General features: G+C 43.3%; 2 protein-coding genes across 6 annotated transcripts in view; one reads left to right on the top strand and one right to left on the bottom strand.

Annotated features, from left to right (window-relative positions):
- Positions 1–1,879: 1,879 nt before the first annotated feature.
- Positions 1,880–5,480, top strand: ccdc153 (coiled-coil domain containing 153). 3 transcript variants are annotated; one of them, XM_035791549.1, is made up of 6 exons: positions 1,880–2,024; positions 2,187–2,255; positions 2,726–2,845; positions 3,982–4,074; positions 4,316–4,446; positions 4,823–5,480. In XM_035791549.1, the coding sequence occupies exons 1-6, from the start codon at positions 1,952–1,954 to the stop codon at positions 4,949–4,951; spliced, it is 615 nt and encodes a 204-aa protein (XP_035647442.1). In that variant the 5' UTR covers positions 1,880–1,951; the 3' UTR covers positions 4,952–5,480. The 3 variants fall into 3 exon arrangements, with proteins under 3 accessions (XP_035647442.1, XP_035647441.1, XP_035647443.1); XM_035791548.1 differs by having other exon boundaries at positions 3,982–4,092; XM_035791550.2 differs by having other exon boundaries at positions 3,982–4,092; positions 4,677–4,825.
- A 10,583-nt stretch (positions 5,481–16,063) lies between these two features.
- grik4 (glutamate receptor, ionotropic, kainate 4) overlaps positions 16,064–26,114 on the bottom strand; it is a 321,139-nt gene continuing 311,088 nt past the window's right edge. For all 3 annotated transcript variants that reach the window (XM_052467210.1, XM_052467212.1, XM_052467211.1), the window contains 6 exons: positions 25,007–25,180; positions 22,581–22,746; positions 21,870–22,095; positions 21,116–21,244; positions 20,560–20,678; positions 16,064–19,409 (listed from right to left, as the gene is read on the bottom strand). In XM_052467210.1, the coding sequence (XP_052323170.1) occupies positions 19,008–19,409; positions 20,560–20,678; positions 21,116–21,244; positions 21,870–22,095; positions 22,581–22,746; positions 25,007–25,180 (1,216 nt within the window). In that variant the 3' untranslated portion in view covers positions 16,064–19,007. The remainder of the gene's footprint in view (positions 19,410–20,559; positions 20,679–21,115; positions 21,245–21,869; positions 22,096–22,580; positions 22,747–25,006; positions 25,181–26,114) is intronic.

Genomic DNA, 26,114 nt, shown 5'->3' with positions numbered 1-26,114 from the left:
CAAATCTAAATATATTTAACATTTGAGATTTTTCAAAGTAGATACCCTTTGCACACTCTTGGCATTCTCTCAACCAGCTTCATGAGGTGGTTACCTGTAATGCATTTGAATTAACAGGTGTGCCTCCTTAAATGTTCATTTGTGGAATTTCTTTCCTTCTTGAGTCAATTAGTTGGGTTGTGACAGTGTGTGGGAGGGGGGGGGGTACAGAAGATGGCCCTATTTGGTAAAATACCAAGTCCATATTATGGCAAGGACAGCTCAAATAAGCCAAGAAAAATGACAGTCCATCCTTACTTTAAGTATACTTTAAGTCCTCTGAACATGAACTGTTCAGAGGAGGCTATGTGAATCAGGCCTTTATGGTCGAATTGCTGCAAAGAAACCACTACTAAAGGACACAAATAAGAAGAAGAGACTTGCTTGGGCCAAGAAACACAAACAACGGATATTAGACCGGTGGAAACTTGTCCAAATTGGAGATTTTATGCTCCAACCACCGTGTCTTTGTCAGACATGGTGTGGGTGAACGCATGATCTCCGCATGTGTATTTCCCACCGTAATGGAGGAGGTGTTATGGTGTGGAGGTGCTTTGCTGGTGACACTGTCTGATTTATGGCACACTTAATTCAAGGCACACTTAACCAGCATGGCTACCACAGCATTCTGCAGTGTTACTCCATCCCATCTGGTTTGGGCTTAGTGGGGCTATCATTTGTTTTTCAACAGGACAATGACCCAACACACCTCCCAGCTGTGTAAGGGCTATTTTACCAAGAAGGAGAGTGATGGAGTGCTGCATCAGATGACCTGGCCTCAACAATTACCCAACCTCAACCAAATTGAGATGGTTTGCGATGAGTCAGACCTCAGAGTGAAGGAAAAGCAGCCAACAGGTGCTCAGCATATGTGGGAACTCCTTCAAGACCGTTGGAAAAGCATTCCTCATGAAGCTTGTTGAGAGAATGCCAAGAGTGTGCAAAGCTGTCATCAAGGCAAAGGGTGGCTATTTGAAGAATCAAATATAAAGTATATTTTGATTTGTTTAACACTTTCTTTTGGTTTCGACATGATTCCATATGTGTTATTTTATAGTTTTGATGTCTTCACTATTATTCTACAATGTAGAACATAGTAAAAATAAAGAAAAACCCTTGAATAAGTAGGTGTTCTAAAACGTTTGATAATAGTGATAATTATTAGTGATAATACTGGTAGAAACTTCCACTGTGCAGTCAATCATCTCCAAAATGAAGGCCACCACTTGCTGCCTTACTCTCTACTCAAAACCGGTTCATCTAGTTTGCTTATGTTTGTTCAGCCAGAGTCACCACCCTGATCAACAAGTTCCTGCTGACCTGAGAGGTATCACTGATCTTCAAAACAGCTGCAGTCACCCCCTTACCTGAAGAAATCCAGGCAATTGAATGCAAGCTTTTAAAAAATTCAATCTAGCCTGTCTATTTATGGGTTGACATATGCTTGACTTGCTCAGTTTCCCACCACAAAACACCAAAAATAGTAGAACCAGCTCACCTGCTTTTAATCTATGATTGGACTGTGATATGTTTAAATAAATAAAACGTGTATGCCCCTACACCGAACATTTGAATAAATAGATCCTATAAAATAATTGTATCTCACATTATTACTCTATACACTACACTAACTTAGTTCTCAGTTGACCAAATATATGCTTCTCTGCTATTTCATATTTGTTAATGAAACTTGTAAATAAATCCAACCGAATAGAACATATTCGAATAGAACATTATAGGCTATTAACTTGAAAAACTTCACCGTGCACGTTTTTGGAGCGTTCAACCTACAAAGCATTCCTGAATAAATGGTTCCATGAATGTGACTCGTCACCACAGCAACAACGGGACGCCAAGCAATGCGCAATTGCTTGTAGGCATATCGATTGTAGAGGAATTTTGCCGCAGAATAATGCCTCCAAAGAAGAAGAAAGGGAAAAGTAATATCAATAAGTCCAAGACCAAAAATAAGAAAACTAATGAGGGTATGTTTTTTTGTTTCTCAGGGCTGCTTACTGTTACATTTTCGATTTAATATGTTTAATTTTCGTAATTATTTAAACCTTATTTTGCCTGTTAGAAAGAGCGCACACTTTTAATGGGGCTCTGCATATCTGAGGATTGTCTAATTCACTGTGTTCATGCAGGGGGAAGTGAATTGGAGGAGAAGTACAGACGAAGTGCATTGGATGTAACAGTTCTGAGGGACCATCTTGGTGAGAACGCTACACTGCGGCCACTTCTCTAGAGTTCCTAAAATGCGTTCATTAAAAGCAGGACAGCGACTCTAAAATGTAGGCTATACTAGGGTAACCTTGGTATGTTTTTGCTACAATCATCAAATAAGTCAGTTAAGTCAGTTCAACTCAATATATATATATATACATATAGATAGATAGATATATTATAAATTCATGATAATCTGGAGATTAGAACAAATGAACTAGCCTGGGTGCCACCTGTTTCTGCTCTCTTGTCAACTTCTTATGGAATGACAGTGGAGAAGGCAAGAGCACAACACAACTTGCCTTGATTAGGAGGTTAAAACACTTAACTCAAATAATTACACGGATCCCACACAACTTCTGATATGTACTGATTTCAATATGAACAACTATGAATTGATTGAACAATAACGACAAAGTTATTTTACACACTGATCAAATACATAGTCCATGTGTGACAGCTCTGCGAGGGGATGTGGCACAGCAGGCCCAGTCCATCAGTCATGACCTGAGATCTCGTATGCGGGACATGGAGCAGGAGCTCCACCATGAGAGACTGGACCGCAAAGACGTCAATGCAGGTTGGTGGGAGGGAACAATCTCAAACACACACATACGTATGCGCACACAGTAACGCACTATACACGCACACACACACACACACACACACACACACACACACACACACACACACACACACACACACACACACACACACACACACACACACACACACACACACACACACACACACACACACACACACACACACACACTCAATATGCATACTATCGTGCACTTTCGGGCTCAGAGTGCATTCTCCGACCACGTTCTCTTGAGTACATTCTTGTGAGGATGAGAGTGTGGAGAATGCATCAAACGATACATTTGAGAAGGACTCGCACTCCCCCTACTGTATTACCTCACACTTCACCTCCCCATTCACTGAACCTTCTTCCAAGATATACACAAAAAGCAAACGTTTTACTTCCTAATTATCAGCTAGATATGTGAATCGTAATAATCTAGATAGCCAGCTAGTTAAACAGGCAAGAATAACCTAAAACTACTGTTATGGAAGGTAGATGTACATTTTCCTTGGGTGGCTACCCATACTTCATGGCTAGTTAGCCAGTTAGCCCTATTGACTTACTATGGACTTACCCATTCACTGAACCGTCTTCCAGCCAGGACAACAATGGCAATAGAGACAAGATATACACAAAACAACCGTTTTACTTCATAACCAACAGCTAGCTATATGTGAATCGTAATAATGTAGCTAACCAGATAGTTTAACAGGCAAAAAATGTCCTAAAACTAATATTATGCAAGAGAGTAAATTCTTAGACCTGAATAAGCAACATTTCATTCAGAAGGCGGAGAGTATTTTCTCTCAGCTCAAATAATGGCCGCCATTGATTTCAAGAAATGTTGCTTTATTTTTGATGTGGTTGCGTCATATGTCTTTGCATACTTTCTGTTGAAACTTATGTACTAACGGAATACGCATTCTGGAAGTGTCCTTTGCTCCGTTTTCGCATACTTTGATTTGGACTCATACTCCTACCCCCCCGTGCTCCAATTTGCCAGCGCGGTAGTATGCATTTTGAGAAACATCCTCGGTGTCTTGAAAAGCGCTTAAAATTAAATGGATTATTCTTTATTATTAGTAGGTAGCTCTTTAGGTAATATGTAATACTGTCATACCTCGCAGATCTCACCCGTCAGCATAAGACCATGCAAACAGACATGACGGTCAAAGTGAAAAGGCTGGGGGGCGAGGCCATTTTGCTGCGGGAACAGCTTGGTAAGCTATTGAACACATGTAAGCTTCCTACAGTATAGCCAGTTCATTCAAGCTGCAACAATTGTTGTTTTAGTAAGAATCAGATACATTGTAAGTGATGACTGTTTGTGTGTGTGTGTGTGTCTGTCTGTCTGTCTGTCTGTCTGTCTGTCTGTCTGTCTGTCTGTCTGTCTGTCTGTCTGTCTGTCTGTCTGTCTGTCTGTCTGTCTGTCTGTCTGTCTGTCTGTCTGAGTGTGCTCAGATCAGTGTCAGGAGGAGTTGAGGGCAGAAAGGAAAGCGCATGAGCAGTTGCAGCAGGAGAAGGATACCACAATAGCTGACTTACAAAACAAACTGGACGACATGGAGACCAACTACGAGAAGATTCTGCATGTGAGTGAACTGATTTCAGCTCATCAAAGGGGGCTTACGTTGTAACATTATCACAGGGAACGAATATGAAAGGAATGCAAACACGTGCATTAGTTGCCTGAAGAAAATGAATGTCGGGCAATGATATTGATGCTTTTGCTACCACAGATTTATGTCTTTGATAGCAACGTGTGCAATACGTGTGATAACGTTTGAGATATTATATATATATGTCTTGTCTTTCTCTTCAGGAGAATGATTCCCAGTGGGATTCCCAAATGGCACTATTTTCCCTGTATGGTGCACTACTTGGCTCTCATCAAAAGTAGGGAATAGAGTGCTTTTTGGGACACACACCCTCTCTCTGATATAACAATTCTTGATTGACCCCTACCAGGACACTTTGGACAGTTTGACCTCCCAACTGGCTGAGGCTCGACTGCGGTGGGAGCATGAGAGTACTGTTGTCCATCAGGAATACAAAGAGCTGCTCTCTGACTTTGGCTTGAACTCACTGGACATCTGAAAGGCTCTTATTATGTAACCAGGGCCCGTATTCATAAAATGTCTCAGGGTAAGAGTGCAGATCTCGAATCCATGTCCCCCCCTTTCACCCCCCTGTCCATGTACATTTCATTATAATCTAAAAGGCCAAATGGATCCTAGATCAGCACTCCCACTCTGTTGATCTTTATGAATACTGGCCCTGATCACCACCACATTGTGGCATTGCTACGATAAGACCAGGCACACCAGGGGCTCGTATGTGTCAAGCATCTCAGAGTTGGAGTGTTGATCTAGGATCCGTTTTCTATTTGAGATAAGAATGAATAACATTACATGGACAGTGAGGACCTGATCTACATCAGCACTCCTACTCTGTGACACTTGACACACATTATGGGAAAGTAAATAGATCGATTCCATGTGGATTTGAAGTCATTCATAACGAGAAGGAAAACTTAATGACAATAATGTAACAACCAGTGTTTGATTCATTTTGTTACTGTGTCTTTCATGATGTATAATACTTCTTAAAATACTTCTTAAAAACATGCAGTTGTTTGATTTTCTTCCTATATTTATTGTGGTATTGATGGTCATTCACAAATATTACGTTTTTGAGTCTTTGGGGTGACACAAATTGTCATTTGAAATGATCCTCAGTAACTTACATACTAACTCTCAAACTAATGGCTATTGTTTGAGAGTGAAACAACTACTGTGCATTGATTGGCTTTTTTACTCTTACAACACATATTTATGGAAGTAAGGAAGTTAGCTTATGTATCGTACATTTCCACCAGGGTGAGTCTTCCATCTTTCCTGATAGTCATTCAGGTATTTTATTGAACACTACCTTTTCATGTCCACTAGATGTGGCTGATCATGGCACAACACTAGTCTCAACGTCAACAGTGAAGAGGCGACTCCGGGATGCTGGCCTTCTAGGCAGAGTTCCTCTGTCCAGTGTCTGTGTTCTTTTGCCCATCTTAATATTTTCTTTATATTGGCCAGTCTGAGATATGGCTTTTTCTTTGCAACTCTGCCTAGAAGGCCAGCATCCCGGAGTCGCCTCTTCACTGTTGACGTTGAGACTGGTGTTTTGCGGGTACTATTTAATGAAGCTGCCGGTTGAGGACTTGTGAGGCATCTGTTTCTCAAACTAGACACTCTAATGTACTTGTCCTCTTGCTTAGTTGTGCCCCGGGGCCTCCCACTCCTCTTTTTATTCTGGTTAGAGCCAGTTTGCGCTGTTCTTTGAAGGGAGTAGTACACAGTGGTGTACGATATCTTCAGTTTCTTGGCAATTTCTCACATGGAGTAGCACAAGAATAGACTGACGAGTTTCAGAAGAAATAATTTGTTTCTAGCCATTTTGAGCCTATAACCGAACCCACAAATGTTGATGCACCAGGTACTCAACTAGTCTAAAGAAAGCCAGTTTTATTGCTTCTTTAATCAGGACAACAGTTTTCATAATTGCAAAAGGGTTTTCTCATGATCAATTAGACTTTTAAAATGATAAACTTGCTGATAATGGGCCTCTGTACGCCTATATAGATATTCTGTTAAAAATCAGCCATTTCCAGCTACAATAGTCATTTACAACATTAACAATGTCTACAATGTATTTCTGATATTTTTTATGCTATTTTAATGCACAAAAATGTGCTTGTCTTTCAAAAACAAGGACATTTCTAAGTGACACCAAACTTTTGAACGGTAGTGGTTACATACAACAAAAATAAAACTATTAAAAATAGATAGAGGAAATGGGAAACCAAAAGGTACAAACAATGGAGTGTAAAAGACAAATGATTAAAAAGAGCCATGGCCCAGTAAATGTGATTTCGTGTAGCTAGATTAAACCTAATATTCCCTGAGGGAGAAGGGATAAACAGACTTATCTTCCAAGACGGTTCATTTGCGAGTCGTCTACAAGGACTTGTGCAGTTTTTTACTCTCGTCTCACATTACCTTAGAGATGAGAATAAAAAAAACTGCACAAGTTCTTTAGGCTAAGTTTGTGCTTACAACCAATGAACACATGATGAAGTCTGAAACTTTATCTGAGCGTCAATATTTGCTTCTTCAACCAGAAGAAGCACTTTCTCCACTGGGGCCTGTAGGTGTCTCTGCTGCTTTCTGCTGTTTTCCTTGTGCTTCCACAGCAGCTAACGATCCACACTTCCCTTAAATTCACTCCAATAAGAAGTATGAACCCAACTTCATTTTAGTCATGTGTGTGTACACACATTGCAATTAGTTTGTTGCTTTAGTGGCATGAATCATAAACAACTGAGACATGTTTCTTGAGTGAATGGCAACTCCACAAGTAGACAGAAATCACCAGACTCTATCCTCGGTCACATTGGTGGGAAGGTTAACATGAGCCCTATGACTTCCCTGGTTCAAACAGTCTATCGTCTGATCGTTGCGATACAGGATGTCATTTGTGTCAATTAAGTGACAGCCGTATCTGCTGCAGATGCATAAAAAGAGCTGTTAGCGTCTGATGTAAACCCATCAGACATCAGCCAGCCTCAGCCCGGTCAATTCCTGCCAGTCTGCACAGTGCGATATCAACCCAGAGCATATCAATCAGACTGCTTTTTCTCTACCACATCTCCGGATTCCTACCGCAAGCTCTGAACCTTTACACCGGATCATTGCAACTAGCTAGCTGCTATCCGAGTGGCTACTCCTGGTTAACATCTATGTCCCGAAGCAAGAACCAGTTATCCTTTAGCTAGCCTTGAGCTAGGCCCATCTCCCGGCTAGCTGAAGAGGTCCATCAGCCAATTTCTTGGGCTACAATACCTATTTTGTCAATTGGCCTGGACCCTTTTACTGCCGACATGGAGCCCCGCCGATCCATCACGACTGGTCTGCCAACGTAACCGTCTGAGGGGGTTTCAACAGGCTCTTCCGTCGCGATGTCCCCCCGAAGGCCCTACTGCTAACCTGCTATCCCAGGCCCGCTAGCTGTCTGAATCGCTGTGTCTCCAACTTAGCCTAGCTACTCACTGGACCCTATGATCACTCGGCTATGCATGCCTCTCCCTAATGTCAATATGCCTTGTCCATTGCTGTTCTGGTTAGTTATTATTGTCTTATTTCACTGTAGAGCTCCAGCCATGCTCAATATGCCTTTTGTTCCACCCCCCACAGATGCGGTGACCTCACCTGGCATAAATGGTGCCTCTAGAGACAAAACCTCTCTCATCGTCACTCAATGCCTAGGTTTACCTCCACTGTATTCACATCCTACCATACTCTTGTCTCTACATTATGCCTTGAATCTATTCTTCCGCGCACAGAAAACGCACTAGACGACCAGTTATTATAGCCCTTAGCCGTACCCTTATCCTACTCCTCCTAAATTCCTCTGGTGATGTAGAGATTAACCCAGGCCCTGCAGCGCCTAGCTCCACTCCCATTCCCCAGGCGCTCTCATTTTTTAAAACTTCTGTAACCGTAAAAGCCTTGGTTTTATGAAGGTTAACATTATAAGCCTCCTCCCTAAGTTTGTTTTACTCACTGCTTTAGCACACTCCTCCAACCCGGATGTCCTAGCCGTGTCAATCCTGGCTCAGGAAGGCCACAAAAAATCTTGAAATTTCCATCCCTAACTATAACATTTTCCGACAAGATGGAACTGCCAAAGGTGGCGGAGTTGCAAAAGACTGCAGAGATAGCCTGCAGAGTTCTGTTATACTATTCAGGTCTGTGTCCAAACAATTCGTGCTTCTACTTTAAAAAAATCACCTTTCCAGAAACAAGTCTCTCACTGTGGCCGCTTGTTAAAGACCCCCTTCAGCCCCCAGCTTGGTCCTGGACACCATATGTGAATTGATTGCCCCACATCTGTCTTCAGAGTTTGTCCTGTTAAGTAACCTAAACTGGGACATGCTTAACACCCCGGCCGTCCTACAATCTAAGCTAGATGCCCTCAATCTCACACAAATTATCAAGGAACCTACCAGGTACATCTCTAAATCTGTAACCATTGGCATTCTCTTAGATATCATCCTGACTAACTTGCGTTCTAAATACCCCCTGCAGCAACTTGCCCCGCTTCTCCTTCACCCAAATCCAGACAGCTGATGTTCTGAAAGAGCTGCAAAATCTGGATCCCTACATATCAGCTGGGCAAGACAATCCGGTCCCTCTTTTTCTAAAATGATCAGCCGAAATTGTTGCAACCCCTATTACTAGCCTGTTCAACATCTCTTTTGTATCGTCTGAGATCCCCAAAGATTTGAAAGCTGCCACGGTCATCCCCCTCTTTAAAGGGGAGACACTCTAGACCCAAACTGTTATAAACCTATATCCATCCTGCGCTGCCTTTCTAAAATCTTCAAAAGCCAAGTTAACAAACAGATCACCGACCATTTCGAATCCCACCGTACCTTCTCCACTATGCAATCTGGTTTCCGAGCTGGTCATGGGTGCACCTCAGCCACGATCAAGGTCCTAAACGATATCATAACCGCCATCGATAAAAGACAGTTCTGTGCAGCCGTCTTCATCGACCTGGCCAAGGCTTTCGATTCTGTCAATCACTAAATTTGACTTCCGCTTTTAATCACTGTCAATGTCAAACCACATTCTCAATCACCGCAGACTCAATAGCCTTGGCTTCTCAAATGACTGCCTCGCCTGGTTCACCAACTACTTCTCAGATAGAGTTAAGTGTGTCAAATCGAAGGGCCTGTTGCCCGGACCTCTGGCAGTCTCTATGGGGGTACCACAGGGGTCAATTCTTGGCCGACTCTTTTCTCTGTATATATCAATGATATCGCTCTTGCTGCTGGTGATTCTCTGATCCACCTCTACGCAGACGACACCATTCTGTAAACATCTGGCTTTTCTTTGGACATCATGCTAACAAACCTCCAAACGAGCTTCAATGCCATACAACACTCCTTCCGAGGCCTCCAACTGATTTTAAATGCAAGTAAAACTAAGTGCATGCTCTTCAACTGATTGCTGCCCGCACCCTCCCGCCCGACTAGCAGCACTACTCTGGACGGTTCGGACTGTGAGAATATGTGGACAACTACAAATACTTAGGTGTCTGGTTAGAATGTAAACTCTCCTTCCAGACTCACATTAAGCATCTCCAATCCAAAATTAAATCTAGATTCGGCTTCCTACTTCGCAACAAAGCCTCCTTCACTCATGCTGCCAAACATACCGTCATAAAACGGACTATCCCAACGATCCTTGACTTTGGCGATGTCATTTACAAAATAGTCTCCAACACTCTACTCAGTAAATTGGATGTAGTCTATCACAGTGCCATCCGTTTTGTCACCAAAGTCCCATAAACTACCCACCACTGCGACCTGAAAGCTCTCGTTGGCTGGCCCTCACTACATATTTGTTACCAAACCCACTGGCTCCAGGTCATCTATAAGTCTATTTTAGGTAAAGCCCCACCTTATCTCAGCTCACTGGTCACCATAGCAACACCCACCTGTAGCACGCGCTCCAGCAGGTATATTTCACTGGTCACCCCCAAAGCCAACACTTGCTTTGGCCGCCTTTCCTTCCAGTTCTCTGCTGCCAATGACTGGAACGAATTGCAAAAATCACTGAAGCTGGAGTCTTATATCTGCCTCTCTAACTTTAAGCATCAGCTGTCAGAGCAGTTTACCAATCACTGTACCTGTACACAGTCAATCTGTAAATAGTACACCCAACTACCTCGTCCCTATAGTGTTACATATCCTCTTGCTCTTTTGCACCTCATTATCTCTACTTGCACATCATCACCTGCACATCTATCACTCCAATGTTAATGCTAAATTGTAATTATTTCGCCTCCATGGCCTATTTATTGCCTTACCTCCCTACTCTTCTACATTAGCACACACTGTACATAGATTTTTCTATTGTGTTATTGACTGTACATTTATTTATGTGTAACTCTGTGTTGTTGTTTTTGTTGCACTGCTTTGCTTTATCTTGGTCAGGTCGCAGTTGTAAATGAGAACTTGTTCTCAATTGGCCTACCTGGTTAAATAAAGGTGAAATAAATCAAATAAATAAACGTTTAAAAAAGACTAAGAGCCATAGATTCTTCATTACAGGAAACAGTATTGAGTTTTGGGGCAAAACCCAGTATCATCCCCATCCTATCTAGAGAGAATTCTATTGCCTCATTCAAATCAGGATGGGTTCCAACTTCCATGGCGATGTCAGGGGAGTCACACATGGACTGCAGGCCTTAAGTTTGAGTCCATTTGATAAATTCCTGCATCTACGAGACTGCTGGATGGTGATCTGCTTTATTTACAGTGCCTTGCGAAAGTATTCGGCCCCCTTGAACTTTGCGACCTTTTGCCACATTTCAGGCTTCAAACATAAAGATATAAAACTGTATTTTTTTGTGAAGAATCAACAACAAGTGGGACACAATCATGAAGTGGAACGACATTTATTGGATATTTCAAACTTTTTTAACAAATCAAAAACTGAAAAATTGGGCGTGCAAAATTATTCAGCCCCCTTAAGTTAATACTTTGTAGCGCCACCTTTGCTGCGATTACAGCTGTAAGTCGCTTGGGGTATGTCTCTATCAGTTTTTTTTTCCCATTCCTCCTTGCACTAAACAGCTCGAGCTCAGTGAGGTTGGATGGAGAGCATTTGTAAACAGCAGTTTTCAGTTCTTTCCACAGATTCTCGAATGGCTTCAGGTCTGGACTTTGACTTGGCCATTCTAACACCTGGATATGTTTATTTTTGAACCATTCCATTGTAGATTTTGCTTTATGTTTTGGATCATTGTCTTGTTGGAAGACAAATCTCCGTCCTAGTCTCAGGTCTTTTGCAGACTCCATCAGGTTTTCTTCCAGAATGGTCCTGTATTTGGGTCCATCCATCTTCCCATCAATTTTAACCATCTTCCCTGTCCCTGCTGAAGAAAAGCAGGCCCAAAACATGATGCTGCCACCACCATGTTTGACAGTGGGGATGGTGTGTTCAGGTGATGTGCTGTGTTGCTTTTACGCCAAACATAACGTTTTGCATTGTTGCCAAAAAGTTCAATTTTGGTTTCATCTGACCAGAGCACCTTCTTCCACATGTTTGGTGTGTCTCCCAGGTGGCTTGTGGCAAACTTTAAACAACACTTTTTTATGGATATCTTTAAGAAATGGCTTTCTTCTTGCCACTCTTCCATAAAGGCCAGATTTGTGCAATATACGACTGATTGTTGTCCTATGGACAGAGTCTCCCACCTCAGCTGTAGATCTCTGCAGTTCATCCAGAGTGATCATGGGCCTCTTGGCTGCATCTCTGATCAGTCTTCTCCTTGTATGAGCTGAAAGTTTAGAGGGACGGCCAGGTCTTGGTAGATTTGCAGTGGTCTGATACTCCTTCCATTTCAATATTATCGCTTGCACAGTGCTCCTTGGGATGTTTAAAGCTTGGGAAATCTTTTTGTATCCAAATCCGGCTTTAAACTTCTTCACAACAGTATCTCGGACCTGCCTGGTGTGTTCCTTGTTCTTCATGATGCTCTCTGCGCTTTTAACGGACCTCTGAGACTATCACAGTGCAGGTGCATTTATACGGAGACTTGATTACACACAGGTGGATTGTATTTATCATCATTAGTCATTTAGGTCAACATTGGATCATTCAGAGATCCTCACTGAACTTCTGGAGAGAGTTTGCTGCACTGAAAGTAAAGGGGCTGAATAATTTTGCACGCCCAATTTTTCCGTTTTTGATTTGTTAAAAAAGTTTGAAATATCCAATAAATGTCGTTCCTCTTCATGATTGTGTCCCACTTGTTGTTGATTCTTCACAAAAAAATACAGTTTTATATCTTTATGTTTGAAGCCTGAAATGTGGCAAAAGGTCGCAAAGTTCAAGGGGGCCGAATACTTTTGCAAGGCACTGTATGTTGTGCTAGCAGCGGAGATCGCAGGGGATGAGAAGTCTATCTCACGACAAGCAGAGCTCAACACGGCACACAGGTGGTGATGTGTTGGTACGCTATGCAATGCCAACTTTAGTGCAAATGGGGATTTGGGCCAGTCTTCATACACTGTATCAGAGTATGGGTGCTGATCTAGGATCAGATTAGCCTTTTAGATCATAATGAATAAGACTATGTGGAGAGGGAGGCCCTGATCCTAGACCAGCACTCCTACTCTGAGACGTCTTATGAATACAGGCCCTTGTCTAGAGAGGCATCTGCATGACGAGAGAAAAGGAGAGGGAGAACAGTATAAAGAAGTTGTAGCCATCTCTGAGGTGTCATCGCTGCAGTCATGCATAGAGCTAGAGAAAACCCCATTGAGGAAATGCAGACAGATTGAGTTGTGAATAGGGTTGCAAATCTTTAGTAATTTGGGTAATTAACAGAAAATGTATGGCAATATATCGTAACCGTGGTAATTTATACTTGAATAACTTAAATCCATATACATTATTAATTATATATCTGTGTCCATAATGTCCATGAGTTCTAGTAGATAGACCATATGGTTCAAGAGAAAATAGCCTAATTAATGAAAAAAAGCTTCTAAATCAACAATGGCATTATTTTCAATTACCTCTGCAACTCATTCAACTATTGACTTTTTTCGCAACTGCCACCAGTTTGATGCCAAAAAATATACAACAAATACATACTGACATACAGTACCAGTCAAAAGATTGGACACACCTAGTGATTCAAGGGTTTTTCTTTATTTTTTACTATTTTCTACATTGTAGAATAATAGTGAAGACATCAACACTATGAAATAACACGAATGGAATCATGTAGTAAACAAAAAAGTGTTAAACTAATCAACATATATTTTATATTTGAGATTCTTCAAAGTAGCCTTAAGAAGGAAAGAAATTCCACAAATGAACTTCTAACAAGGCACAGCTATTAATTGAAATGCATTCCAGGTGACTACCTCATGAAGCTGGTTGAGAGAATGCCAAGAGTGTGGAAAGCTGTCATCAAGGCAAAGGGTGGCTACTCTGAAGAATCTCAAATATGTTTTGATTTGTTTAACACTTTTTTGGTTACGACATGATTCCATATGTGTTATTTCATAGTTTTGATGTCTTCACTATTATTCTACAATATAGAAAATAGTTTATTTTTTTTAAATAAGAAAAACCCCTAAAATCTTAAAATCACTTTATTGGTCAAGTGCACACAAAGTCCAACTTAAATTTGACTTCCGCTTTTAACCCAACCCCTCCGTAAGACATACATATATATACATATACAGGTTTTGGAGAGGTGCGGGGGCTGCCACACTGTGTTGTGGTGGATTAAGGGCTTTGCTCAAAGGCACAGAGGCAGGCAATGGCTTCTATGATTTGACACCAGCAACCCTTCAGTGGCCAACTCACTTCCCGCCAGATTTTTCCCGCCGGCCCCCGGGATTCGATCTAGCAAACTCTCCGGGTGCTGGATCGCCCCTCTAACCGCTAGGACACCTGCCAATTTACCTGTGAATATTGTTCACCACACGTGTGAAAATTTTGCATGGCTTGACAACGTTGAATAAAGACAATAGCACAAACAGGAAACCCTCAGATCGGCGGTTTATGTTTTAAGAAATGTATTTATATTGGAATAAAAATGACAACATAAGAAAATAAAGCATATAAAATATAGCAGCCAAATCCTGCCACCCTACTCAGGGTCTCCCAGTGAAAGTCTCAGAGTGCTAGTTCTACATGACGATTCCTCTTCATTCCAATTCATCTCCCTTTAGCCTTCAAGGTAATTGCCAATCTTATTCCAACTATGCTTGATTGAACGTCTGTAAATGTTTTTGATGCATAAATGTTGGGAGCACAGAATCCCACTGTCCATTCCCTAATCTCGGGAGTTCATCCAGCTGACCCCACGTTGTCTCAGCGTCTGTCCCAAACGGCGCCCTATTCCCTGTATAGTGCACACTTCTTTTGTCCAGAGCGGGGAATAGCAAAAGGGTGCCATTATGTATGCAACCCCTGTGACCTAGCAACTACAATCTCCTTATAGAAAAACCTGCAGATTGAATGTTCGAATGCATCGTTATTCATCATGCCTGTAGACGTGTGTGCGGTATGTGTGTGCTTGTATGTGGACGTGTGTGTGTGTGTGTTCACACAAGTTCAATTTGATGTGGATACTGGTTAAGGCGAGGGCTTGTAGAAACAAAGAGCCCCTGGAACCTCCATTGGGAAACCCTTGTTGAGCATTCTGTATTCACACACCTACGACAATAAAGTTCCATAAGAGGATTGACACTATAGCCTCTATATGATATAACAATGAGCGCTGTACAGCTTATTCTTTAACCCCTCTCTCTGTATTCTTAGGAGCTCAAAAAACAAACACACTGTACAGCAAACACCTCTCAGAGAATAGTCACACAGCAAAACCAGGACGACTTCACTCACAGGGTAAAGCTTCTCGTAGAGCATTAAACGAAACGTATTTACGGGTATTCACATTGTATGGAAACATGTTCGGACTGGTCTTCAGTGGTAAAATGAACAGACATGGGAAGAAATTGAATCCTGTGAAAACAGATGATGATCCCAAGTCTATTTGTAAAATCAAACTAAGGAAAAGTATGGCTGTGCATACCACGAGTGAAGGAATTGTTAAGTTGCAACACCATATTTGGTGTAATTGTGGGACTTTTTAATAGGGAATATGAACTTCGTATTTGTTGAATGTGGTGGCATTGGCTACTAAAGGAATTCACTAGCGATTTTCTAGTATTGAAGCAAGAGAACGTTCTTAAAAAGTGGTATTCAAAGCTAGGCTGCAGTGGGGTCGGCAAAATCTACAAAACAAAACATAATATATATATATATATATATATATATATATATATATATATATATATATATATATATATACCACCATGTACACACTGAGTGTACAAAACATTAACACCACCTTCCTAATATTGAGCTGCACTCCCTTTCGCCCTTTCGCCAGGGCATGGACTCCACAAGGTGTCGATTCCAAATGCTGACCCATGTTGACTCTAATACTTCCCACAGTTGTGTTGATATGGCTGGATGTCCTTTGGGTGGTGGACCATTCTAGATACACACGGGAAACTGTTGAGCGCCAAAAACCCAGCAGCAGTTATTTTTACACTCAGTGTATAGATGTATATTATGAACAAAACATTATGACTACAGATTATTGTATGGAACAATATTAAAACATTTCTGAGAAAGATAATTAGAAAATATAATTCTATTGAGTAAATGTATTTATTGGTTTCTGTATATGAGGAAAATGCAATAAATGTATGGTTTATTGTTGATGTAATAAACATAATGATTGTAAGGTTGTGCCATTATATTTGAGGTGGGGTCGCAAGAAATTCTTGGGAAGAAAATGGTGTCCCCAGAAATTCTGGTGGAAAAAATGTGTGCCCCACTGAAAACGTTTGAATACCACTGTTCTTAAGGGACCTTTTTTTGCATTTGTGGCCTGCTGCCGTAAGGGATATAGATTAAGGCATTATGAAAATAGACAACAGTTCCTTCTACAGTCTCAGACCCTCATTGACCCAAACTAAGCTATCTGCTCAGCCATTTCATTAACGTCATTGTAAAAATGCATGGCCTAGGTCATTCACTTTCAACCAAGTACACTAAGGCAGGAGAATGCATATCCTGTGCGGAAATCCGGTGTTTGACTGGCACTTTGTATAGATGCCTTGAAAAGCAATTTTAGAGATGAATGAAATCAACTTAATAGTGGATTTAATTCAAATGCCTGAAAGAGTCCCTCCAGATTAAAGGTTCAGGTTTTAGATTGGATGTGACAAATACACACCTGGACGCCTCCAATCGAATACTTTGTCAAGATGGCCTGGTTTCAGGCACTCTTGACATACGAGTGGCACACCTCTTGGGCATCGTCAAGGAGACGGATCCATCAACAGACAGACCACAGTTCACTTTCGCCCACCCATTTGAATCAATTTAGTAGAAAAGCGCAGACAAAACAATGAATCCCAAGGACACCACCGGCAACGTATAAAACATTCAACATCCTAAAGGAAAATGAGCAACACTACATGCCACATCAATGAATTTGCGATATGGTACATTGACTAAATCAACTTGAATGAACACATGGAGAAAGTACAGCTTTGCTCCACAAATCCAATCTGGACACGGATGGCCTTCATTTCATTACAAGGATTGTATTCATTAATTAAGGCATGTGATGGGAAACGCTTTCAAAAATAAGAAGAAAAAATGGCAAAGGAAAATGAGTGTTTCTTATTGGACAAGTTCATGTAGGCCCTCCCTGTTTCAGTCCTTTTTGTTCCGTTTGGTGCCAAATGAATACGGCCTCTGCTGATGGTTACAGGGATTAGCTCACCCCAAAATTGAGGTTTGTTATCATTGGGAAATCTGCAGGCCTATATCCTAAATTAATGGGAATAATTGGCACCATATCCTTTATCGAAATTATATTTGCGGAATTCACAAAATGGGAATCCAGGAACAAATGTCACATAAAAGACTTCAAACCCCTCAGACTTATGAAAAAGTCAGACAATGTTTCATTTTGGGCGGAGTCTTTAATAAATCAGAGTAGAATTCCTGTAAAAAACATTTACTGGGAGTTTGAATTTGTTCTGGAATGTTTTGAAATCTTCCCAATGCCACCATCTCAGTATGACTACCTCTGCAGTATGACTACCTCTGCAGTATGACTACCTCTGCAGTATGACTACCTCTGCAGTGTGACTACCTCTGCAGTATGACTACCTCTGCAGTGTGACTATCTGCATTGGCTGCGTGTATTGTTTGTGTGCGATGAGTCCGTGTGTGTGTGCACATGCCTGTGTGCCTGCATGTGTGACTGTGTGCATTTCTGTGCGTGTGCATGAGTGTGTAGTGCACGCCGCAGAGATTGTGTCTGAGTCATGTCGAGGCAACGGTGCAGCACGATGACAAAGAGAGTGAGTTGAACAGAGGGAATGGAGGGCACAAATTGGAAATAGCAAAGCAATACCAATTTCTTACAGTATATGGGAGTCATATGATACTGTATACCACAGTGGACAATGGAAAGAAACTCAAAATGGTGGTATGTTGTGGTTCCTGGTATTGTTTATGACTTGTGATCTGGGGGCAATATCAAGAGACAGGGCCCACACATGCGCAAAGGGAACGAATGAGGACTATTTCTGATTACATTGGGGTTCTTTGTGTCTCTGGGCAAATAGTTTGAACGGGAAACTCATTCTCCCCTCCAATCATCAGCATCACACCTGCTGACATGCGTTGCTGTCTTTCGGAAATATGTTGCAAACACACATGTTCCATATAGAATACGGTCACTATTATAAAACAAGTCATTGTGTTTTGTCTTCGTTTTCAGTTCTCTTTGTCGTCGTCGTCTCAAGGCCGTGGTGCTTTCCCATCGCTCAATATCCTCGGTTTTGTCGGCACTTGGAAGTCTTTTTCTATGCGTTCTCTGTTTGTAGCTCTGAAAAGGCAATAATGTCCACAGTTCTCGGGAAAATAAAAAATTGTATCGTCTCAGAGAACAATAGAAGAGTAACAATATGGTCAATATCAAGAACACAACAAAAGGACAAATAATTTATAAACAAATCAACAATTAGCACGAGTGACAGAAAATACTGCATAGTACAAATGCCCCGTAACCTGTGTCCTTCACATCCTAGACAGGGCATAGGGCCTTCGAGACAGACAGCCCATACAGAGAGGTCGGGTCCCACCTCACGGACTTCCTCTGGTAGTCTCTATGGACATGTACAACGGGAGTTCCAACACTAAGCCCAGGGCATCATTCCAGAGCTCCACTCAACTCAAAGATCCCTTCCAGGGGGGACGTGCCCAGAATTTCCACAGCCAAAGCCAATGCCCCAGCCACCGTCCTCCCAGATCAAATACACCAGGATCAAGGCAGCTCCTGTCACAGTACCACATGACCTTCCCATGATGCCCCCTGTTGCCCTTGTGGAGATATGCCTACTGGGTACAGTGGGTGTGTGGTGGTCTAGGTAGGTAAAAAAGGGTTGTCCAGGTCAAGGGGGAGGGGGTCATTGTTATTCGGGTTCGCTGCTGTTGGTCGTTTTCTCCCACTCTATGCTCTCCTCGCTGTGGGTGGGCGAGGCGCCGTGGCTGGGGCCTCCCCCGGGACGCATGGCGCGCAGCCCCTGGAAGCGCCTGCACTCGGGGCAGATGCGGATGTGGCTGCAGCCACGCGCCACCAAAGCCGCCTCCTGCGCCAGTCTGTGGGAGAGGGGCTCGGAGAGGGGCAGGCCGGCGGCAGCGCCACACAACTTGCCATTGCTCAGGCTGACGGCAGCCGCCCTTGCCCGGCGCTCTTCCAGGGGCAGGGAGCGAGGACGGAGCATGGTTGTTCCCCGCCGACGCCTCAGCTGTAGGCTGTCCCGGCACAGGACGATCCCCTGGAGCTCCCGTAGCATCTCCTCACACACCGACAGCTGCAACACACACAGGGAGAGAGAGGGAAGAGAGAGAGGCCGGGAGATCTCACAATGTGACAATATCTAACAAAAGGAACTGAAGACGTAGTTTGTTGAGAAAATGTAACAACAACCTAGGGTCTTCAAAGAAAAACAGACAACTGGCGGTTAAATATTGATATATTTCCTCTAGATTGTTTAACATTCTTATTGATTATATGAAATGATTGTGAAATATTGGTTACATTCTACATTTAGCCATTGTCATCTCCATAACACAAGACTAATTGGCCATATTGCCCAAACTGCATTAAATGGGCGTTACTGTATCTGTGTGTGCTAGTGTGCCTGTTTCCTCTCTGTGAGGAGAGAATAACAGGGATGTAGTCACACAGTACATCTTTCTAACTGTGTTGGCCCATATGGCATCTTCCTTTGTACCATGTGATAGAAGGGATACGCTTACAGAGGCACTGTGTGGGTAATGAGCCATGCCATCTGACAAAAGTCAAATAAGTCCATCCAAATAAGCAACTAGATAGATAGACAACTTGTACACACACACACACTCACTTCATTTCCTAGCCCCCCCAAATAAGTCAGGTGGCATAGGCTTTTCTGTAAACATGCTGGTTTATTTAGATATTATTATATATTTTTTTTATCACTGTGTATTGTATTGGGAACAAATCCAATTGAAAAAAAAAAATCATATTTCCTAAAGAAAAACATGACAGGAAAGTACTGCAGAAACGGCAATAATATAAATGTCAAACCACGAAATGACGTCTCATTCAAATGTTAATTCAAAGGGGGCTGATTTTTGAGGTTGTTCAAGAAGAAAATCACAGCATTTGAGGCCCCATTCACTACCAGTGTAGGCAGCTGAAGTCTATTACCTAAAGGCCTGTAGATTGATAGTTAGATACTGTGTGTCGGGTATTATCTTTGGCTTTGTGCTGTAAGGTCTCGGAGGCAAATAAAGGCAATGGCGCCCACTCGGCAAGGGGTGGCAGGGATAGGAAGCTGTGTGTTTCCCCATGTGTGAGGCAGCATAGTGGGCTTGTGGGGATTGCTGCTCCTGGAGTTGAGCTGGGTCTGGGAGAAGAGAGCATCAGGGCGGGGAGAGGGAGACAAAGCAGATGCAGGTAAAATAGCCCTCTCTCACCTCTGTTCCGGGCGTCTGCCGCAGAAACCACATAAACTCCAGCACCGCCATGAAGATGGCCACCAGCAGACCACACACCAGCACCACGAAGATACCGCCTATGTTTTCCATGCCTAGTCCTGAGAGGGAGGGAGAGAAATAGAGAGAGTCACAAACGCACACACATATGGTCCTTCTGTAGCTCAGTTGGTAGAGCATGGCGCTTGTAACGCCAGGGTAGTGGGTTCGATTCCCGGGACCACCCATACGTAGAATGTATGCACACATGACTGTAAGTCGCTTTGGATAAAAGCTGCTAAATGGCATATTATTATTATTATTTACATATATACACACACGCACCCCCCACTGTGCGCACGCACGCACGCACGCACGCACGCACACACACACACACACACACACACACACACACACACACACACACACACACACACACAGCATCTCAGTGACCCTGATACTAAACCTGTCTAAATAGGGTGGGTAAGATGAGAGGGGGCGGACAAGGGGGATGGATGGATAGAGAGAGAGAGAATGACAGATGGAGGAGTAATAGCACCTTTGGCACGGTGATCCTCCTCCTTTGGACACTTGCCACCATCCCACCATTTCCTCTTCAAGATCTCTAGGCGGTTGTCTTCTTGCAGCTTGAGGATGGCAAGGTCAAACTCATCCCGGTACACTGACCCTGAGGAGGGAGGAGATGTGCAGAGGGTCACCGCCCTGCAAAGGCCATCTCGTCAATGAGTGAGCATATCGATGAATTCCTGGGAGGTTTCCTGTAGCATGTGTTTTTATGCATTACGATGAGTGCAGTTTACAATAAGTGCTAGTCTGTACGTAACCTTCCTATGACCTATGATTTGCATATCCCACACTGTATACCAAGGCAGTGTTTTCCAGATTGAACAAATACTGGTATGTGGCATGGCTGGGGGTTTCCGAGAACCGGTTTGGGAAACACTTTTCAGAGACAAAAACCAATGCATTTGCTGGTTTCACTTTGAACAGTAAAATATTGATTTTTCAAGCAGCAACTCCAGTCCATACCAAGAGTCGATTAAAATAATTTCACTCATTCCAGTTCGCTCCACTGTTCCTGGACTGTGAAAGGGATGTAGTGACAGCATTTCCTTTTCATAAAAACCGCACTAAGGAGAGTGAGCAGAGAAAACCCATAAATTTGCCCCCCCCCCCCAAATGCCCGCACCAGTTGGAGTTGTGTAAAATCGGTACTCTCTCCTTCTCCTACCTACCCACCCCTCCTTCTCCTCCATGCCCTTCTCTCCTCCCCATCTTCCCTCCACACTTACCCACTGGCATGCCGATGCCATAGCCCTTGGTGTCCAGCAGACCTCCTATCTGGGTGAGGTTACAGTTGCGCTGCCGGTAGTACTCGTTCATGGTGCTCTCTAGCAGGTAGGCATAGTTGGAGTTGACCACGCGGGCGATGCCCTCCTCCGTGCTCTTCACAAACACACTGGGCTGCTTGGAGTGCATGAAGTTCCACATGCGCTGGTACGTCTGGTAGCGCGAGTTCTGTGATATAGGGGGGTCATGTGACAAGAAGAGGGAGAAGAACGGTCAGATCTGGTCTGAGGGCTGAGAGCATGCTTTGGGCTCTGGAGAACAAAAGAGGCCCCACAGGAATCTAAAGGAGAGAGAGAGGAGCTCCCTTTCAGTCTTTGTCTTTCTCTCGCTGTCTCCACCCTTTCTCTTTCTCTTTGACAGATGAAAGCCTGCTTTGAGGCTGAAAGGGAAAGTCAGCGGCTGACCCACGCTGCCTATCTCTCCAGGTGCAGCACTGAGCTTTCCTTCAGGGGGAAGAGGATATTGACAATCAGACAGGAAACAGATAAGCCATAGTCATTGGAGGTGGAGCGGGGGACAGACAGTGAGGTGACAGGGTCTAAGAGAAGATCAGTGACAGGTCATCTATTATAGTGCTCCTCTCTCTCTCCTTTAGATTCCATGTGTGTGTGTGTGTGTGTGTGTGTGTGTGTGTGTGTGTGCGTGCCCTTCACCTGGAAGAAGGTCATGGTGGAGCCCCCGTGCATGGTGCCGTACTCGATGGCCGTCTGATCAGCCAGGTCGTCCACTGACTCGATGGGCACCTCCATCCTCTGGACAGTGAGGAAGGCAGCCAGGTTGGCCGTGTAGGACGAGATGATGATCAGGGTGAACGCCCACCTGGAGGGGCAGAGGGAGCAGCAGTCAGACATACCGACTGGGACTACCTCACAGGTACAGTATCAGCTATAGACTCACACAGACTACCTCAGAAGTACAGTATCACCTATAGACTCACACAGACTACCTCAGAGGTACAGTATCAGCTATAGACTCACACAGACTACCTCAGAAGTACAGTATCAGCTATAGACTCACACAGACTACCTCAGAGGTACAGTATCATCTATAGACTCACACAGACTACCTCAGTGGTACAATGTCATGTAAAGATTCACACAGACTATCTCAGTGATACAGTATCAGCTATAGACTCACACAGACTACCTCACAGGTACAGTATCATATTTAGACTCACACAGTCTACCTCAGAGGTACAGTATCATATTTAGACTCACACAGTCTACCTCAGAGGTACAGTATCATATTTAGACTCACACAGACTACCTCACAGGTACAGTATCATATTTAGACTCACACAGACTACCTCAGAGGTACAGTATCATGTATAGACTCACACAGACTACATCAGAGGTACAGTAGAGGTTTATGGTTCACTGTCTCAGGCAAAACCAATGAGTTATGGCATTCCACAGGGGAGTGTGCTTGGGCCTCTACGGTTTTAACTGTATATAAAGAATATGAAAGATGCTTGTTCTTGCCGTATTTTCCTTTATGCGGATGGTGTCTAATAAGCTATCTCTGCACATAGGTAAAACTGAGGCAATTACTTTTGGGTCCAGACCTAAATTGTGTAGGTCCTCTGAAATCAAAGTGGAGTTAGAGGGTGAGGTGCTGCCTACTAAAACCTATGTTAGCTACCTGGGATGCATCCTTGATGGAAGCTTGGGAGGTGTGAGCATGGCCAGTAAGGTGCTACGGAAGGTTAATGTCAGGACTACATCTTTGGCTAGAAAGTCCAAGCTGTTTGATAAGGACTCCATGAGTGTGCTAGCCACTGCCTTCATTCAATGCCATTTTGACTACGCTAGCACTTCCTGGTTTGGGGGCTTATCTAAGCTTCTGAAGGGGATGCTCCAGATAGCCCAGAATAAGCTGATCAGGGTAGTATTGAAGGTGAGTCCACGTACTCATATAGGCAGGAGCTGCTTTCAGGAACTCAACTGTCTGCCTGTTGTGGCTAGGGTGTCCCAGATTAGACTGAGTTTGGTTTGCAGGAGTATTTATGGTTCTGCGCCCCGATATCTAACTGATTACTTTCCCCGTGTTAGGAATGCACACAATCCCAGAACCAGATCAGGTGTTGCTAATGTGTGCTTATACCGGTTCAGGAGTAATGCTGGGAAAGGTATACTGGAGCCTCAGAGTGGAATGAGTTGCCTCTGCACATAAAAATGACGTCCTCTCTGGGCATCTTTAAAAAATAAAGTCAAAAACTGTTTGATGTCTTCTGTGCCCATACGAATGACCCTTATGATGTAACTGCAACGGTGGGATAGATGTTCCTCTTCTTTGTTTTTATGTTTTAATATCTCGCTGTCGTACTGTGTTCAACTGGGTTCGACCGTGCCTAGCCATCTTGTCTCAAGAGGACCACAATGGAAATAAGTACCAGACTTCATTGTGTGTTATCCTCCATGACTACATTCAGGTGCATCTATGGCTTTTTCAAGTTTTACGTGTGCTGGTTTTTAAAAAAACGGTTGAATTAATGAACAAAATGAAGTATCATTTCAAGACTCACAACAGACTACCTCAGCGGTACAGTATCAAGTATAGTATCAGACTCTTAATTGGATAGGAAATAGGAAATATTCAGGGCCCGGATGGTAGGCTAATTGGAGCAGGGGTACATACATGATATGATCATAGCGTCGTCTTAAGGGTTTATAAGTGGTTGCTAATTAGAGGTTCACCTTTTGCCTTGACCTCTCTGCTGCAGCTTCAGAAACGTCAAAGTAACATTTTCCCACATCACACTACTCAACTGAGCCGAGCTTACCTGCGCTAGCCTGTCTGGTTAACCATCCACCACAGTGGCTGGAACCATGGTGGAAATGACACAGCTGAGCAACATTACGGTTCAGGTGTGCATCGGGACAGATGTGCAAAAGCCAAGGTGTCTAAGTCAAGCGGTATGATTGATCAAGTACACGATTACCGTTTTCACACTACTGCGCCAAACCAAGCTGTGCTCAAGCCAAAGGTGTGCTGGATGGGCCTGGTTACGCTTCCACCATCGTTGCTGGAACTCTGCTGGAAAGGACCACGTGAGAAAAAAAAATGCATTTGTACTCACCATACTCCACTGACGCAGCGCGTGGAGAGGGCGCGGGGGGCGATGGTGGACCCCTGCTGCATGAACCCCCCCACGGGGAACCAGAAGCTGTTGCCTAGCGAGTATTGGTTGATGAGGAGGTTACAGCGCCCCTTCAGGCAGGGGTGGGGATTGTACCACTCATAGGGGGTGAGTCTAAACAGACACACAAGTTGAGAGAAATGAGAGGGGAAATACAACAACTTAAACAGTCAGCGAAGCACCAAGTCACCTTGAGTCCCATGACGTGGTGTGAGGTGTCCCCCTGGGTCAGCCGAGGTACACTCACATACACCTGCTGCTGTCTGCTGTGAGTGAAAGCACTCTAATAAGCTACTAAATATGCTGTATGGAGCAGCAGATTGAGCTGCCATCACAGCTTCCGGTATATTATCGTGTTTGTAGAATGATACAAGTTCTAAAAAATGCATGCTTTGACTACTCGGGCAAATCTCCCAGGGTAATACTTAACACAGAGTGTAACACACTGTATATAGATCATTCAACATACAAACGAGTAAAGAATAATGGACTTCCAACGAATCAAATGACTTGGACCGTGATGTCAGCACACCTTTGGCAACCCCTCCTCTCAGAATGTCTGGTTACAGTTGTTGTCGTCGTCACTGCTCAGGGGTATGTTGTCTTCTTGTATTGTTGCTTTTTAAATGTACCCGATTTTTCTTTCAGGCACATGACATCAACATTTAATCAAGATTGGTTCCACTTCCATCAACTTTCAAAATCACCACCTTTCAAAATGACAAAGGTGTCCCCCTCACCCCGTTTTTCACCTCACCAAAATAAAATAACTTTTTTACACAATAAATACATACAAGATTATATCAAGGGGTTGCTGCCTGCTACTAAATCATCTATCCTTCCTATTGAAGTGTGCACTCGTTCACAACTCCATGACCTATATGTCTCCATGGCATTTCCTATCAAATCCATGAACAACTGCACAATTCGGGAAAACGAGAGATTATTGAGACGCAACACGTGTGTACTGTCGTTGTACTGCATATGACATGTCAGTTCCTCCAAAGCACCAGTAGATGTCAATGTGGAGCTGAGAGGAGTTGGAAGA

The sequence above is a fragment of the Oncorhynchus keta genome, chromosome 18 (genome assembly GCF_023373465.1).
Source record: "Oncorhynchus keta strain PuntledgeMale-10-30-2019 chromosome 18, Oket_V2, whole genome shotgun sequence".
Taxonomy (NCBI): domain Eukaryota; kingdom Metazoa; phylum Chordata; class Actinopteri; order Salmoniformes; family Salmonidae; genus Oncorhynchus; species Oncorhynchus keta.
This window is presented reverse-complemented; position numbering and strand designations above follow the sequence as displayed.